Source organism: Austrofundulus limnaeus, unplaced genomic scaffold, assembly GCF_001266775.1.
Source record: "Austrofundulus limnaeus strain Quisiro unplaced genomic scaffold, Austrofundulus_limnaeus-1.0 Scaffold50, whole genome shotgun sequence".
In the NCBI taxonomy this organism is placed as follows: domain Eukaryota; kingdom Metazoa; phylum Chordata; class Actinopteri; order Cyprinodontiformes; family Rivulidae; genus Austrofundulus; species Austrofundulus limnaeus.
In genome coordinates, this window is record NW_013952452.1 from 2,493,755 (window position 1) to 2,506,678 (window position 12,924).

At 39.3% G+C, this 12,924-nt stretch overlaps 1 protein-coding gene across 1 annotated transcript in view; it reads left to right on the forward strand.

Moving 5' to 3' along the window:
• Positions 1 to 4,906, forward strand: part of eef1e1 (eukaryotic translation elongation factor 1 epsilon 1) — a 7,625-nt gene extending 2,719 nt beyond the window's left edge. The window contains exons 3-4 of the mRNA XM_014008512.1: positions 1,214 to 1,309; positions 4,220 to 4,906. Coding sequence (XP_013863966.1) covers positions 1,214 to 1,309; positions 4,220 to 4,363 — 240 coding nt within the window. The 3' untranslated portion in view covers positions 4,364 to 4,906. The remainder of the gene's footprint in view (positions 1 to 1,213; positions 1,310 to 4,219) is intronic.
• Positions 4,907 to 12,924: the final 8,018 nt, after the last annotated feature.

Sequence of the window (12,924 nt, forward strand, 5' to 3'; positions counted from 1 at the left end):
ATTAATCGATTATTAAATTAGTCATYGATTATTTTAATAATCGATTAGTTGTCGATTAATAGACTAATCATGGCAGCCCTAGTTGAAAAACGTACGGAAGAAAAAATGATCTCAATATAGTGAATGCTTCATAAACACTTGTAGTTTCACATCCTGAACACGACTCTCATAAAGAGCAAAACCTTTGTTGCAAAAGTTGTTGCAGTTTTTCCACATTTGTAAACCATTCGTTCACGTTCTGTTTTAGAGCTTTATAGTATTTTATTTGTCTGCCAGCAGTTCAGGTGGGGGGGTAGGTGGTAAAGAACCCAGGTTTGAGCTCCATGTGTTTGGGGGTGGGGGGGGGGGGGGGGGGTGTTAGTAGGAGAGCTTCCTCTCCTCTGATGCACGACTGGGCTTTAGCTCCATGGCTGTAGGCAAAGAAAAGCAAGAATCAGATTCTTGAAGGGAAGGAAGTCTGGAGTCTTCATGCCTTGTTTGGCATCACCCACTCTTGCTGCACAATAGCTCCATTTGCCCCGAAGATGCTTCTGTGTGTGTGTGTGTGTGTGTGTGTGTGTGTGTGTGTGTGTGTGTGTGTGTGTGTGTGTAGCTTTCCATTCGTGCGATGTACAAGTGCTAAAGATGGTCCCCCCCTCCCCTGGGACCAGCACTTCCATGCACGACTTTGCCTACACAGACGCTGGCCGAGGAACACACGAAAAGCTGCCCAAGTTTGAAACGGCTTCATTAGATTTGCAAGCGAGAGCTGTAGTCATTTGTCATGGGGTAAACAAATAGCCCGTTTTGGACAGCATCTGTGCTAAGTCTTCAGTCATGAGGAGAGATGACAAACCCCCCCTCAGGTTACATATTATTCCCATTCACGTCACAGACGTACACATGCAAGCGAGCCAGGCTCAGCACTTGTGTACCTCATGTGGTATATAGGTTAGTAAACCTGCTGTCGGGTTCCTTTTATCTCTCCGTCCTCCGTTAGCTGATCGCTAATTTAGCTAAAGAAATAACAAACCGTTATATTTTCAGTCAGAATCAAACTTGTCAAATAGCATCWCCTCCACTCTTAAGGTTCATTAGTCATTCATAAAATTCATTCTTCTGTCCCGTTAAGACGAGCGTGTTTACACAGAAATCTTTACCATAATGCATAAATTATCATATATTATGACCTCATTTAAATAATGTTTTATGTCTGGAAATTTTCCTCCTGCAGGACCTCAACCTCTACCTGCAGGACAGAGTGTTTCTGGCAGGAAACCACTTCACCCTCGCTGATATTCTCATGTGCYACGGCCTTCATCCGATCATGGTGAGTGACTATTCATCTGGTTCGGTCCTACGTCTTCGTTTCTCCGTCTRATAACAGGAATCCCAAACACCAGTCAGATTCTGGCAGAAAAAAGTGCAGTCTTGGAAAAAACACAAAAGTTCACCAGGTTTAGCTTGAGCCTATAAAAAAACTRTTCTRTGTATRTCTAGGCTGTAAAAACAGAAATAAAGTTTAGATTTTCCTCTTTATACTGGTTTTTGAATTACTTTAATATGCTGAGAAATACTCCCTCAAAAACAGTAAATCGGTTTGTTCACCAGCTTTGTGGAATTTATCTGATTTTTAGCGCTGCTCTCCAGCATGAAAAAAAAACTCACTGATTTCTACAACTGCGCCATCTGAGAACAGTGCGTTCATTAAAAATGGTTTTTATATCAATGAATAGAGGAGATTCTAACCTTTCTGTACATATAAAACACTTTGTATATATGATAAAATTTAATACAGAAAAGATGAAAAGAAACTCCAAGTTTCAGTTTGTGATTTTCACCCWGAAAAACCCATCACAGACCCCCAAACTTGGTATCAAAATAAAGATAATTTAGTTTCCTACGTGACCCTGAATGTAACATCCGGGTCTGAACAACTGTGCGTTTGCATTATATTAGGGGAATTCCCGAACCGGCAGCCCTCCCCAGTCAAAGCAGGTGTCCGGTTGAGGACACTCATCTGCATGGATTACTCACTAAACATGGTAATAAATCCACTTTGGGCAAAAATCATTCATGTCTTAATCAAAACATATGTTTTAGATTTAAGTAAAGCTTTTTTTCAGGAGAAACTATTACCTGAAAGTTAGTTTTTAGCAGCTGTACGTGCTGCCCGTCTCCGGTGATTGAGAGGAGGAGAAAGTCCGGTAAAAGAGCTTTTGATAAGTTGTGCTGTGATGAAGATGATCTTGACACTAAAATCTAAAAACTTTGTTGATTCAATGACCATGAGCACAGCTGAGTGATTTATTGTGTCTGTATRTATTGTTACGGCCATAAACCCATCAGCCCTCCATCCATCTATCTGTTCTTCTTCTTTTTCATTTCTATTAGCTCTTACTTTAGTCAGCYCAYAATCTAATTACCAATTTGTCATCATACATAACACACAGTTAGACCAGTCATAAGGCCAAGGGACCATCCAGAACAAGTTGAACACACAGATCACATTCTCAGTCCTCTTCAAACAGATAAAGCGACKTGGCGTAAAGTGATGGCTTTAGCCTCAGACCAGGGACAAGTGAAGTTTGTTCCGCCTCCCAGGATGAAAGAAAAGTGAGTTCAGACGTGAGGAAGGCAGCGTGAGACGGCAGGGAGGGAGCGATCACGTGTTGGGACATGTCAGCGGCTGTGGCGGAGATGGAGGTTTGGCGCTGGCCACCGGGCTGAGGAGCGTCACTTTGATTTGCAGTCAGCGTGGTTTTTAACCTCGGGGACAGCGGGGCCGGCTCGCCCTGACCTCTGACCTCAGCCTGAGCCGATGTTCAATTCATGCAAAACAACTTCACACAAGCATTAAACCTGACTGCTGCTGAAAGGGCTTTACACTGAGTGTTTGTCAGCGGCTGTGATTTTCTTATAGCTTTAATTTAAAAAACACTAATGAAGGTTTTTTTTTCTTCTTCTTTAGATATGTCATACCTGCATTGTTTCAAAAATAATGAAGTATTTTCAATAAAACAAAGTCACTACATGAAAGTTAACTAGTTTTTTAAATTATTTGCCTTATACTTTGGACAGCTCCCATCATGCTTTGCTTCCAGTGAAGCATAATTCACATGTACTTTTTGAGGTGATTTTTATTTGGTATCACCATCAGTACATATGTTGTCAGTGGATTATCAAAATATATGCAAAATACCTTTGTAAAAGCTGCTGTTTATTAATTTATCCCATTATTTTTAATCACCTTTTAGCTGTGTTTTAATCAATTATTCATTTTTTGTTTGAATTTAGACCTAAATAGGTGATAAAATCCAGACTTTTGTTATAATTACAATACAAATTTGTAAACTAAATATGGAGCAACAGGTTTAATAAGACTTCCGTACAGTTTTGGTTTTATTAAGTCATCCCTGTTGTTTTTTCAGATTAGTATCTCAGGAGATTTATTGTGGAAGCTGTAATCAATAATTTATTTTGTGAACACTGAAGCTTTCACATAATTCAGACGATTCATTTTTTTTCTTCCAAACGTTTTTCAACATAGATCTCATTCCGCAATTTTCGTGCTATTTCAACAATTCATGCATGAAACCTTTCAGCTCCTTCGGGGCGTCCTGGCTGTGAATTTTGGTATTTCAGCCGTTTACACATTTTGAGATATTTAGCTTTTTCTGCCATTTTTGTTCTCATTGAAAAAAAAGTTAACACTTTCTTTCACTTTTCATCTTTTTCTTCCTATTCTGCTTTTTCTTTCTAAATTTTTGTGCTAATTTTAGCTTTCATCATCTTTTTTCTTGCTAATTTTAGCTTGTTTCTGTTTTTTCCAGCTGTTCTAATTTAATTTTGTTTTTAACAACTTCTTTCTGATAATTTAAGTTTTTTATGCTTCTTTCAGCTGATTTCTGCAATTTAAGCTACTTTTTAGCTCATTTTTCAGCTAAATTCACCTTGTTGTAATTTTAGCTACTTCCTTCAGCTGCTTATTTTAGCAAACACATGCTTCCCTGCTTCTTTATCCTAGAATCAGATTTTTCAGCAATTGGTTTAGCTACTTTTCTGCTTATTTCAGCATATTTGGCTTTTTTACAACAAATTTAAAAACATAAGTTTTTTTTCCTGCAGCAATAAGTATTTACATTGTTTTTTCACTGAAAAGACAAATTCTCTGGTTACTGTATTTAATGTCTTTCCTTCAGCATCAAATAGTTTTTTTTTTTTTGTCCTTTTTGCTCAGGTGGATTTGTCCATCCAGGAGAAGGAGGAGTACATGAATGTTACCCGTTGGTTTGATCACATCCAGCACCACCCCAGTGTTCGACACCACCTCCCTCCAGTAGTTGTCCTCAGGAACAGAATTTACAGCGCTTTACGCCACTGAGACCCCACATGGCCCTCCATCACCTAAAATACCCAACCAGATGTGGTACGACACTCCTAACCCTCAGACCAGTCCGGAGCTGGTGATCTCCAGCCTTTCTTCCACCACAGTCACAGATCAAGGACGTTCCCACTGAGCCATATCAGTCTTGTCTTATTACTGATTTGTCTGCACTAAAGAGTGCTTTAAAACAAACTAGTTAAATTCAGTGTTTTTAGCAGTCGAGCTAACACTATTTATTCTGCCGTCTTAACCCTTTTCTTTAGTGTGATGAGACGTTTATGTTCTGACAATATTTGTCAGCTGTTTTCATGGTTTCAAAGGGAAAGCTGTATGAGGGGTGTACTGCTGCTAACCTGGTCAAAAGATGTTTTCTCTTTGTTTAATCTGAGCCTGACGGGTCTTTCAGGTTAGAAAACTTGACTGGAGCAGTTTTTACATGCAGCCGCAGTAACTCATGTCTTAGATGTTATAATCCCACATTGTTCTAATTTTGCAATTTTGTCTTATTAAATCTTTTTTGGCTCGTTTCAGTCTTTCGAACATTGTTTTTATCATGTTTTTTTTTTTAAGTAAAGCCGTAGCTTTTTACTGGACGCTGCCGTGTGCGTCACGTTCCCACCCGTTTCCATTTCCTCGCCACCAGCCGTGTGGGCAGCGGCGAGCAGTTGAACGTCAGCCCCAGAGTCAGAGATCAGAGTGAGGCTCCAATCAGTCCCACTACCACCACTGTTGATGCTGCAGGCCACGGAGAGGGCAGCGGGCTCACCAGCTGCCACACAGATCCAGCCAACCAAGGCCAGAACCCGGGCCCCTGGGCGACAGTCAGCCACTGTGTGTCATTTCACCCTCGCGCTCCCACGGGGGGCTTCTGGAGAGAGAGAGACGAAGGGGAGGCAGAAAGTGAGCGAGGGAGGAATGAAGGAATAGAGGCCACGCAGCGAATGTGCACCCAGAGGCCGAGGGATCTTTTTCCTGGCATGTGAACAATGATCTGTCTGCTGCTAGCTGCAGCGTGGCTATTATCTAATAAATGCTAATGGGAGAGAACCTGTTTAACATCAATAAGGTAGAATAACTCGTACTTCCTGCTAATGGTGCATGTATTCATGGCGGTTTAGGGAACTAGACAACCAATACTTCAGGTAATCAGAGTGGGTTCACGTTCCTGAACAGCCACAACAAACGAATCAGAGGAAAAATATCTGAAGCACTTTGTATCAAACAAAGCATTGATTCAGATCAGCTATAGAAAAGCTTGAGAGACTAGAGTATGGCAAGCAGTTGTGTCATGTAATCAGTGCTTTGAAAAGGTTCAGTATTCTTTCTCATTTTCTGCACACTAGCTGAGAAGCTAAGGAATGGAAAATATTCAGTTCTGCTGGGTTTTCTTTGTTCAAATGCAATGTAGGTGAAATTAAAGCAAAAAGTTATTTTTTTTATTTTGTTGTTTTATAGCCTTATTTTTGTTGGTTTTATCAAACTTCACGGAACCTGTGCGTTATTTACGGTTCAGACTGGATTTTAACAAGTGGTAAAATAGGATTTGTTTTAATTTATAGATAGTTGTCATATTTAGCCTTTCTGTAAAATCTGTGAAACTTTCCCACAGACCAGTGGAGAACTTTGGATCCAATGGAAACCAGTGCATATGAAGATTTTTACTGAGACAATGTTTTAAAGGAAGGTTTCTAGTATTTGTGTGACCTGTACCATTTATTTTATTTTATTTATAAAGTTTATTCATTTCATTTTACAAGAAAACAAAAATAAATTCTGTATACAATAAAAATGCAAATCACAAATGAAAAGCAGCAGCAAGAAGAAAAAATATTTTCTGTCCTGTTTTTCCAAAAAATAAACTCAAACAATATTAATCTACAAATAAAAACAAAAAAAGTCAACTCTTTCTCAAGCAACAATTCACATAGATCCTTTTATACTATTTCATATTTCAACTGACCAACTTTTATCATTCTCTTAAAAATCGATCTGGCATTTCTAACGTCACTCCAGATTATTCCTTAATCTTATCCCTTGGATTGAAATACACCATTCCTTCAAACTAGTTGAAAAATGAGGCTTTACAAACATCTCTATCTCCAATCGATCCAGGACCTGTACCAGTTCTTGTACAGTGATTGGGGACCTCTTAGACCCGTTAACAACTGCTTCTGGAAAACGTCACTGTAAAAAAGAGATTTTCTCATTTGTTTCATGTTTTTGTTTCTACCTGTTTGTACTACCTACAGATTATACTTCACCTCACTTTTTTCATTTTAACAAACAGTAAAAATTGTGATTAAAAAGTCTTACTCCTTCCTGTTCAGTGTTTAAATCCATTCAGCCATGTTTTCTGCTCACTGCCTCTGCATACTAAAACTGTTGCTTAAAGCCTTTTGGTTTTGTTGTCTGATCGAAGCATGATGTTCATCCTGTGCCAATAAATTACAGATATGGAGCCCCTGACCCCTGACATCTCCACTCATCGTTTTATGTGTGTTTTTGGTATTCTTTAAGAATTTTGTTTTGCGTAAAATCAAAACCGAGCCAGAAGACAGAGCTATTGTTCGGCGCGTTTGTGTTGGTCGACTCGCTGTGGTTTTTTTTTTTTTTTTTTTTGTCGAGTGTTTATAAAGTAGATGTGAAGGATAAAAACAGCTCGCAGTCATTTGAGCGAGCCTTGTGACTTCTTTGGGGGCAGTTTGTGCTGCGGTCTGCCGTTAAAGGAGGCCTTGTCCTCGCGGTCATGATGTTGGAGCGCCGTTTCCAACGCGCAGCAACAGACAGTGTTGGGGCGTAAATAAAGTTCTGACTCTGAAAGTTGCATCTGGTCGAATTGTTGGAATTCATGTCCTCATGACACACATGAGTTATAAAGCATTTTGAAAAAAAAAAACAAATAAAACGTTTTGCTATAAAGATTTGTTTGTATGAGCATTTTAATTTGGCAGTGCAAAATAATCTTTTATATAATTTCCTGAAGGAAAAATTTGGTTTTTGACTTTGATGGCAACACTTTACTAAAGATATAGTGCAATCTGTTAGCCCCCAGATCATGTGTTGGGGATCAGTCTCAACTACAACCACACAAAATTTGATCTCAATATTTCTCAATATCCCAGAGTTTTTGCTAAGGTGTGGCAGCCATCTTGTATTGGGTTTGGTGCTAAAGTTATTTAGCTGTAAACATACATCCAGTAATAATTGAAAGTTTCATTGAAATCAGTGGTTCATGGAATATTTTGCTAATAAAGACAAATGCAGCATGTTTGCCCGCCCTTCGTGGCAGCAAGTGAAAAACTAAATTTACTTTAAAACTTACAGTTAATTAAACAGTATATCAGCTGTCTATGACATTTAAAAAATAAAGTATTTGCTGATTGTTTCTGTTTTGTACGGAAGAGAATTCTGAATTTTCACAGAATTCTGAGATTACAGACAGAAGTCTGACTTTTTCCTAATTCTGAGAAATGTTTTTGGAAAAAGTCAGAGTAAGAGGAAAAAAGTCTGTCAGTTATAGTATCAGTCAGTTTGAAACTTTTTTTCCTTTCCTCTGTGTTGAAGCTAAGGGTCTGATCTCAGAGTGCCTCTGTGGTCCGTTCACACAGTCCGATCCATCTCTGATCCAACCTGAGAGGAGTCAAAGGTCGCGAGGCCGCAGCAGGGGACCGGGACGGAGGCGTCAATTAGGGACGACCTTCACACCAATGTCCACCGGCTGAAGGAGAACCACTCCACAGGTGTCAACCGATCCAGGTCCCACTGATCCCCGAACAGAACCTGATGAAGGACAATCAGAATGGTCCCAGGTTTGGAGAAGGTTTTACAAAGAAGTCAAGCTAAAAAGTGGGATTAAAACAAACTCAGACATTTTATTCAGTCAAAAACTTAGACGTGGATTTTTAGATTGCGTCACTTTTGCATCCGTTATGTGGACGATTCAGCATTTTGCAACTTTTTCACTAAAGCAAGTTCCAACATGGTCATATTTCAGTGGAACTGATCCTTGATCTCTGTGCACTCTGATGCAAATGGCGCAAATTTCCAAAGTGAAGCAATTGTGATATTTGTAAGGTTTGTAGATCTTTGACATTCTCTATAAATGAGTATAGGGGTGCACCGATACACCTGCATTTGCCATTAATTTTGGGAGATTGGTGATCAGCCAATACTTACCCGGGAAGATGAGCTTATCAACCGATCTCCCTCTAAAGATCAGCCACTGTCCCCTTTTGCTCTGCTGTGAGAGAGGGCTGTTGTCCAGTTAAAACACGTTTGTACGGTGGCCCCGATGGGTCAACAGAATGCAAAAGCCACAACAAATCCCTGGGAGGAGTTCGCAAAAGTTTGACGTGAGCAAAAGTGAAACTTAAGGAAAATTTGACCTTTGACCCAAAATGGCCGACTTCCTGTTTGTTTAAGGGCATACCGCCAAGATACTTTTTTTCTTAATTTGGGGAGTTCTACCAACGCCCCAAATTTCAGCTCTCTAGGACTTACCAGTTCCTCCATCTCACTCATGTTAAGTGGTGCTGTTGAGTCGTTTGGCCACGCCCCTTTAAAATTTGTCTCAAAGGTATTGTTTAGAGTTTTTCAAGAAAATAAGATTGAACACTTAGCATTTGACAGTGCTGGTCATAGATCGGTGACCTGCCAGAAAACTGCAATCGGTGCATCTGATTGGTTAAACTAAGACCTTTCTGCTGTGTCCTTCAGAGGAGTTCTTGATGTGACCGTCACATCTATTTGATGATAAAGTGTCAGGTTGTTTATTGAGATATAACCAGCACTGATGGAAAACTGCAACAACTGGAAGTTGTCAAAATATGCTGGTAAAAATACTTCATCTTTGGGTCACTTGAAGGAAATGTCTAAAATATAAATGTTTTGATGCCCCCTCCCTCACTGAATCTGCACAAGAACCACTCAGCCTCCTTCATTAGTTCTTATTAACAGCGTCTGTTGAGAGAGAGGCATCTGCAGCGACGTCTGGGCTCGCCAGCGCTGACTGATTCGGAGGAACAATCAACACCGCGTGGTGGTGAGGGGAGCGTCAACACGTCATAAGCTCTTCTGACAGGACGTATCGACCGCGCTTCATCGTCCCGTTACACATTGTGACAGTCGTACCATGCGCCTGTAAAGATGGCATCTGATTGTCTGTTGCAATTATGTGAGCGCAGGAGCAAGGATGAGGCAACGAAGGGCCGACAAGGACGGGAAGAAGGGCGAGGGTCTTTCCACAGAAATGTTCTTCACGAAACTTGTTTCTATGATTCACTAGAGAAAACACTGGATATTACTTATACTTTATACTCATTTCTTTAAAAAACTAGGGGTTTGACTGAAGGGGTTTGGGAATTTTGGTTTTGATTTGATATCGAGCAAACACAGCGGTAGTGTCACCTGTTTCAATGCTGATTCCAATACTTTTTACTGGAAATGTCATTTTAAATAATTTTGTCTTTATTATAAAACAACATGATAATGTTTTATGGCAAATATTGTTTTGTGTGAACTAATTTCAACAATTTCAAACAATAAAAAATTATAGTAATGATAAACTCCAAACAACTTGAATGCTTTGCACTACTGACTTTATCTTTCACTATATTTTTGAAAAATGTATATTTTTTTATTTCAAACTTTATTCATTTCTTTAAAAAAACTAAAGTAATTCTACGTTCAATAAAAAAAGAAAATACAAATGAAAGTTGACAGAAGAAAAAATCTTATAACATCTGCCCCTTTTTCCTGAAGTATAAATTCAAACAATGATCTTCAGTTAATAAAATAAAACAAAAACATAGTCAGTAGTAAAGTCAGTAATGCAAATAAAAGTATCAATGCAATCATGATAGTATTGATTCTGTACCGATGCTTATCTTCGTATCAATACTAGAGGTTGATGATACATCGATCGGGCAATATTTTGTATCGATAGTTTTTTTTTGTATTGGCATCAGCCGATAAGTTCATCAGTTCACTGTTACAATAAAAGCAAACAATCTAAACTTGAATGTTTTTATAGTAATATATTTAAATGTTCTACATTATTTTCTATCGTTAATACATTTTGTTTGTTTTGTGTAGTATTTCTTAACACATCATTTTTTACCATGTAATTGGAGGTAGAAACCAATTTTGGCTTCAAGAATCAGCCCAAAACATTGGCAGCAGTGTCAGGGCTTGGTTTAAATTATGTCAAAATTATTGATATGGACAACGGCCTTAAAACAACCTGTATCGGTCGATCTCTAGTCAATACTATCAATACATAAATTGATACGTTCACTCCTAGCAAAAACCCAACAAAACTAAAGTTAGACACCCAACCTGATGTTGAGTTTGTAATCTTATTGGAACACTAACATGACCAGGTGACCTCAGTTCATCACATCCTGTTTCTCTTTGCGATCTGTGGAATTATCATTAATTTACCAGAATCAAACATGGATGTGATTATCTTTGTCACTCCAAGGTTATTGAGACAAAAAATACGTCTTTGTGTTTATTCAGGCCAAAAGAGCTTTGCACGTAATTTTCATCCCCGCCGTGGAGATAAAAGCTCACCTTGGATTACGTAAGGGTCCCAGGTGTACCGAGGGATGAGAGTTTTACGAGATGCAACAACTCTGCTCATCAATCAGAGGAATGGGTGGATGACTCGGCACAAAGGTGCTAAACTACATGTGTGTGACCCGGGGCAAGGAGACTGCACCGAAAAACTGTCTTCCTCATACGCAGGTGATGATTCTTGAATTAGCCACTGATTTACCTCAGCTGTGGCTTTTTATTTAATTTTTTCTGTGGTTGTGCACCCATTCAGGGTGGAATTAGGGCTGAATGATCAAAGGACAGGATCTCATACCTGCCTTTATTGTATACACACAGTCCATGGCTGTGTCTCAATTCAGGGGCTGTGTCCTTCGAAGGTTGCATTTGTCAGCTGCTAATGTCACTTCCCTGCGCCAAAGGCTGTCCCAATTCATGGGCTCCTTATGCGGTTAAAGAATGAGGCCCTAAAAAAAATCACAAAAACGAAGGCTGCATCCTAGTATCCTTCCCAGCCGAGGCAAGGATTCAAGTTTGGAAATTCAGCTCGGACCAAAGAATTTCTTTTTAAATGTATGTTTAGCAACTTAGCTGATGAAATGTATGCCAAATTATTGTTTTTTTATTTATTTATGTGCAACATTTTTAAATATGATGTTATTCCTCCATTGAAAATAAATTGTGAATACATGTCTCAGTACATTTTAAGTCTGAAGGCAGGCGATTTAAAATGTATTGCTGTGGTACAAGGATAATGCGTGGTCACACAAGCATACGTCATGTGAAGGCTAGACCTTGTTTCACAGCTGTTTTATGCAGCCTACACAGACTACATAGGGTGTGGCCTACGTGGGCCGTGCTCTAGGTAGGCTGCAGCCCCAGAATTGGGACACAGCCTACAGCAGGGTTATTCAACTGGTGGCCTGCGAGTGACCAGTTGGTTCATTCATCTCTTAAGCCCAAACCCTAACTTTACTTAAACATAGACATGTTTGGTCTCTACAGAAACATAAGAATCTTGGCTACAAGCTGGTAAAAACCATTTCTATGCATACTCAAGACAGTTAAAATTACAAGCAGTTGAAGATAAAACTATGAAAGTGAAAAAAGAATTGGTTTAAAAATTTGGCAAGTCAGAGATGTCAAAGTAATATTTGTTTTAAACAGGAGGCATAAAGTGTTCTTTTTGTTTTTGGTATTGTTTAACCATCACTACTTTTAAAGGGTTCTGTATGTTGTATTCATGATTAAATGCAGCAAAATAAACTAATTCAAATGTAGCAGATCTTTGTAATACTTGGTTTGATTACATAATAACTTTAGTTGCTGGATGTTCGGCCCCGATTTGTTGACCTGCAGTAACTGTGGCCTCCAGAGCAATTTAGTTGAATAGCCCTGACCCACAGTATATGTTCCTAACCCACAGGTAAGTTTTATGTACGGCTCCACTTCTTGTTTCTTGTTTCTATGTTGTTTTATATTACAGTGCCTCCTAAAGGCCTGGTGTACTTACTGCAGCATGTTGTGTTGTTTTCTGTGTTTCCATGGAAGCATTTCTAAATATGGTGCCGTGACTTGTTTTCTACAAAGACACACAATAAAGTCATTTTGAGAGAAGAAGTTTTTGTGAGGACAAGGCCTCCAATGATCCTTCTACATCCCAGACCTCCATTACAAACCTCATTCCTTTATTCAAATGTTCCACAAATTAGCCACACATTTACTCCCTCCACCTCCTTCCTGCCTCAGCCGAACCCACAGGTCATGCCACTTAACTTCAGCCAGCACCCCTGCTGTAATGGTTTCTGATAGGAAGGCTCTAGGGAAGTTGACTTCTCACTGAGAAGTGATACTAAAAGTAATTGCAGCTGAAACCCAGTGATGGGGGAGTGTGCTTTGAAAAAAAAAAGTGGGGAAATGAAGAGTGCAACACAGATGATGGCAGAGGTGGTGTGTGTGTGTGTGTGTGTGTGTGTGTGTGTGTGTGTGTGTGTGTGTGTGTG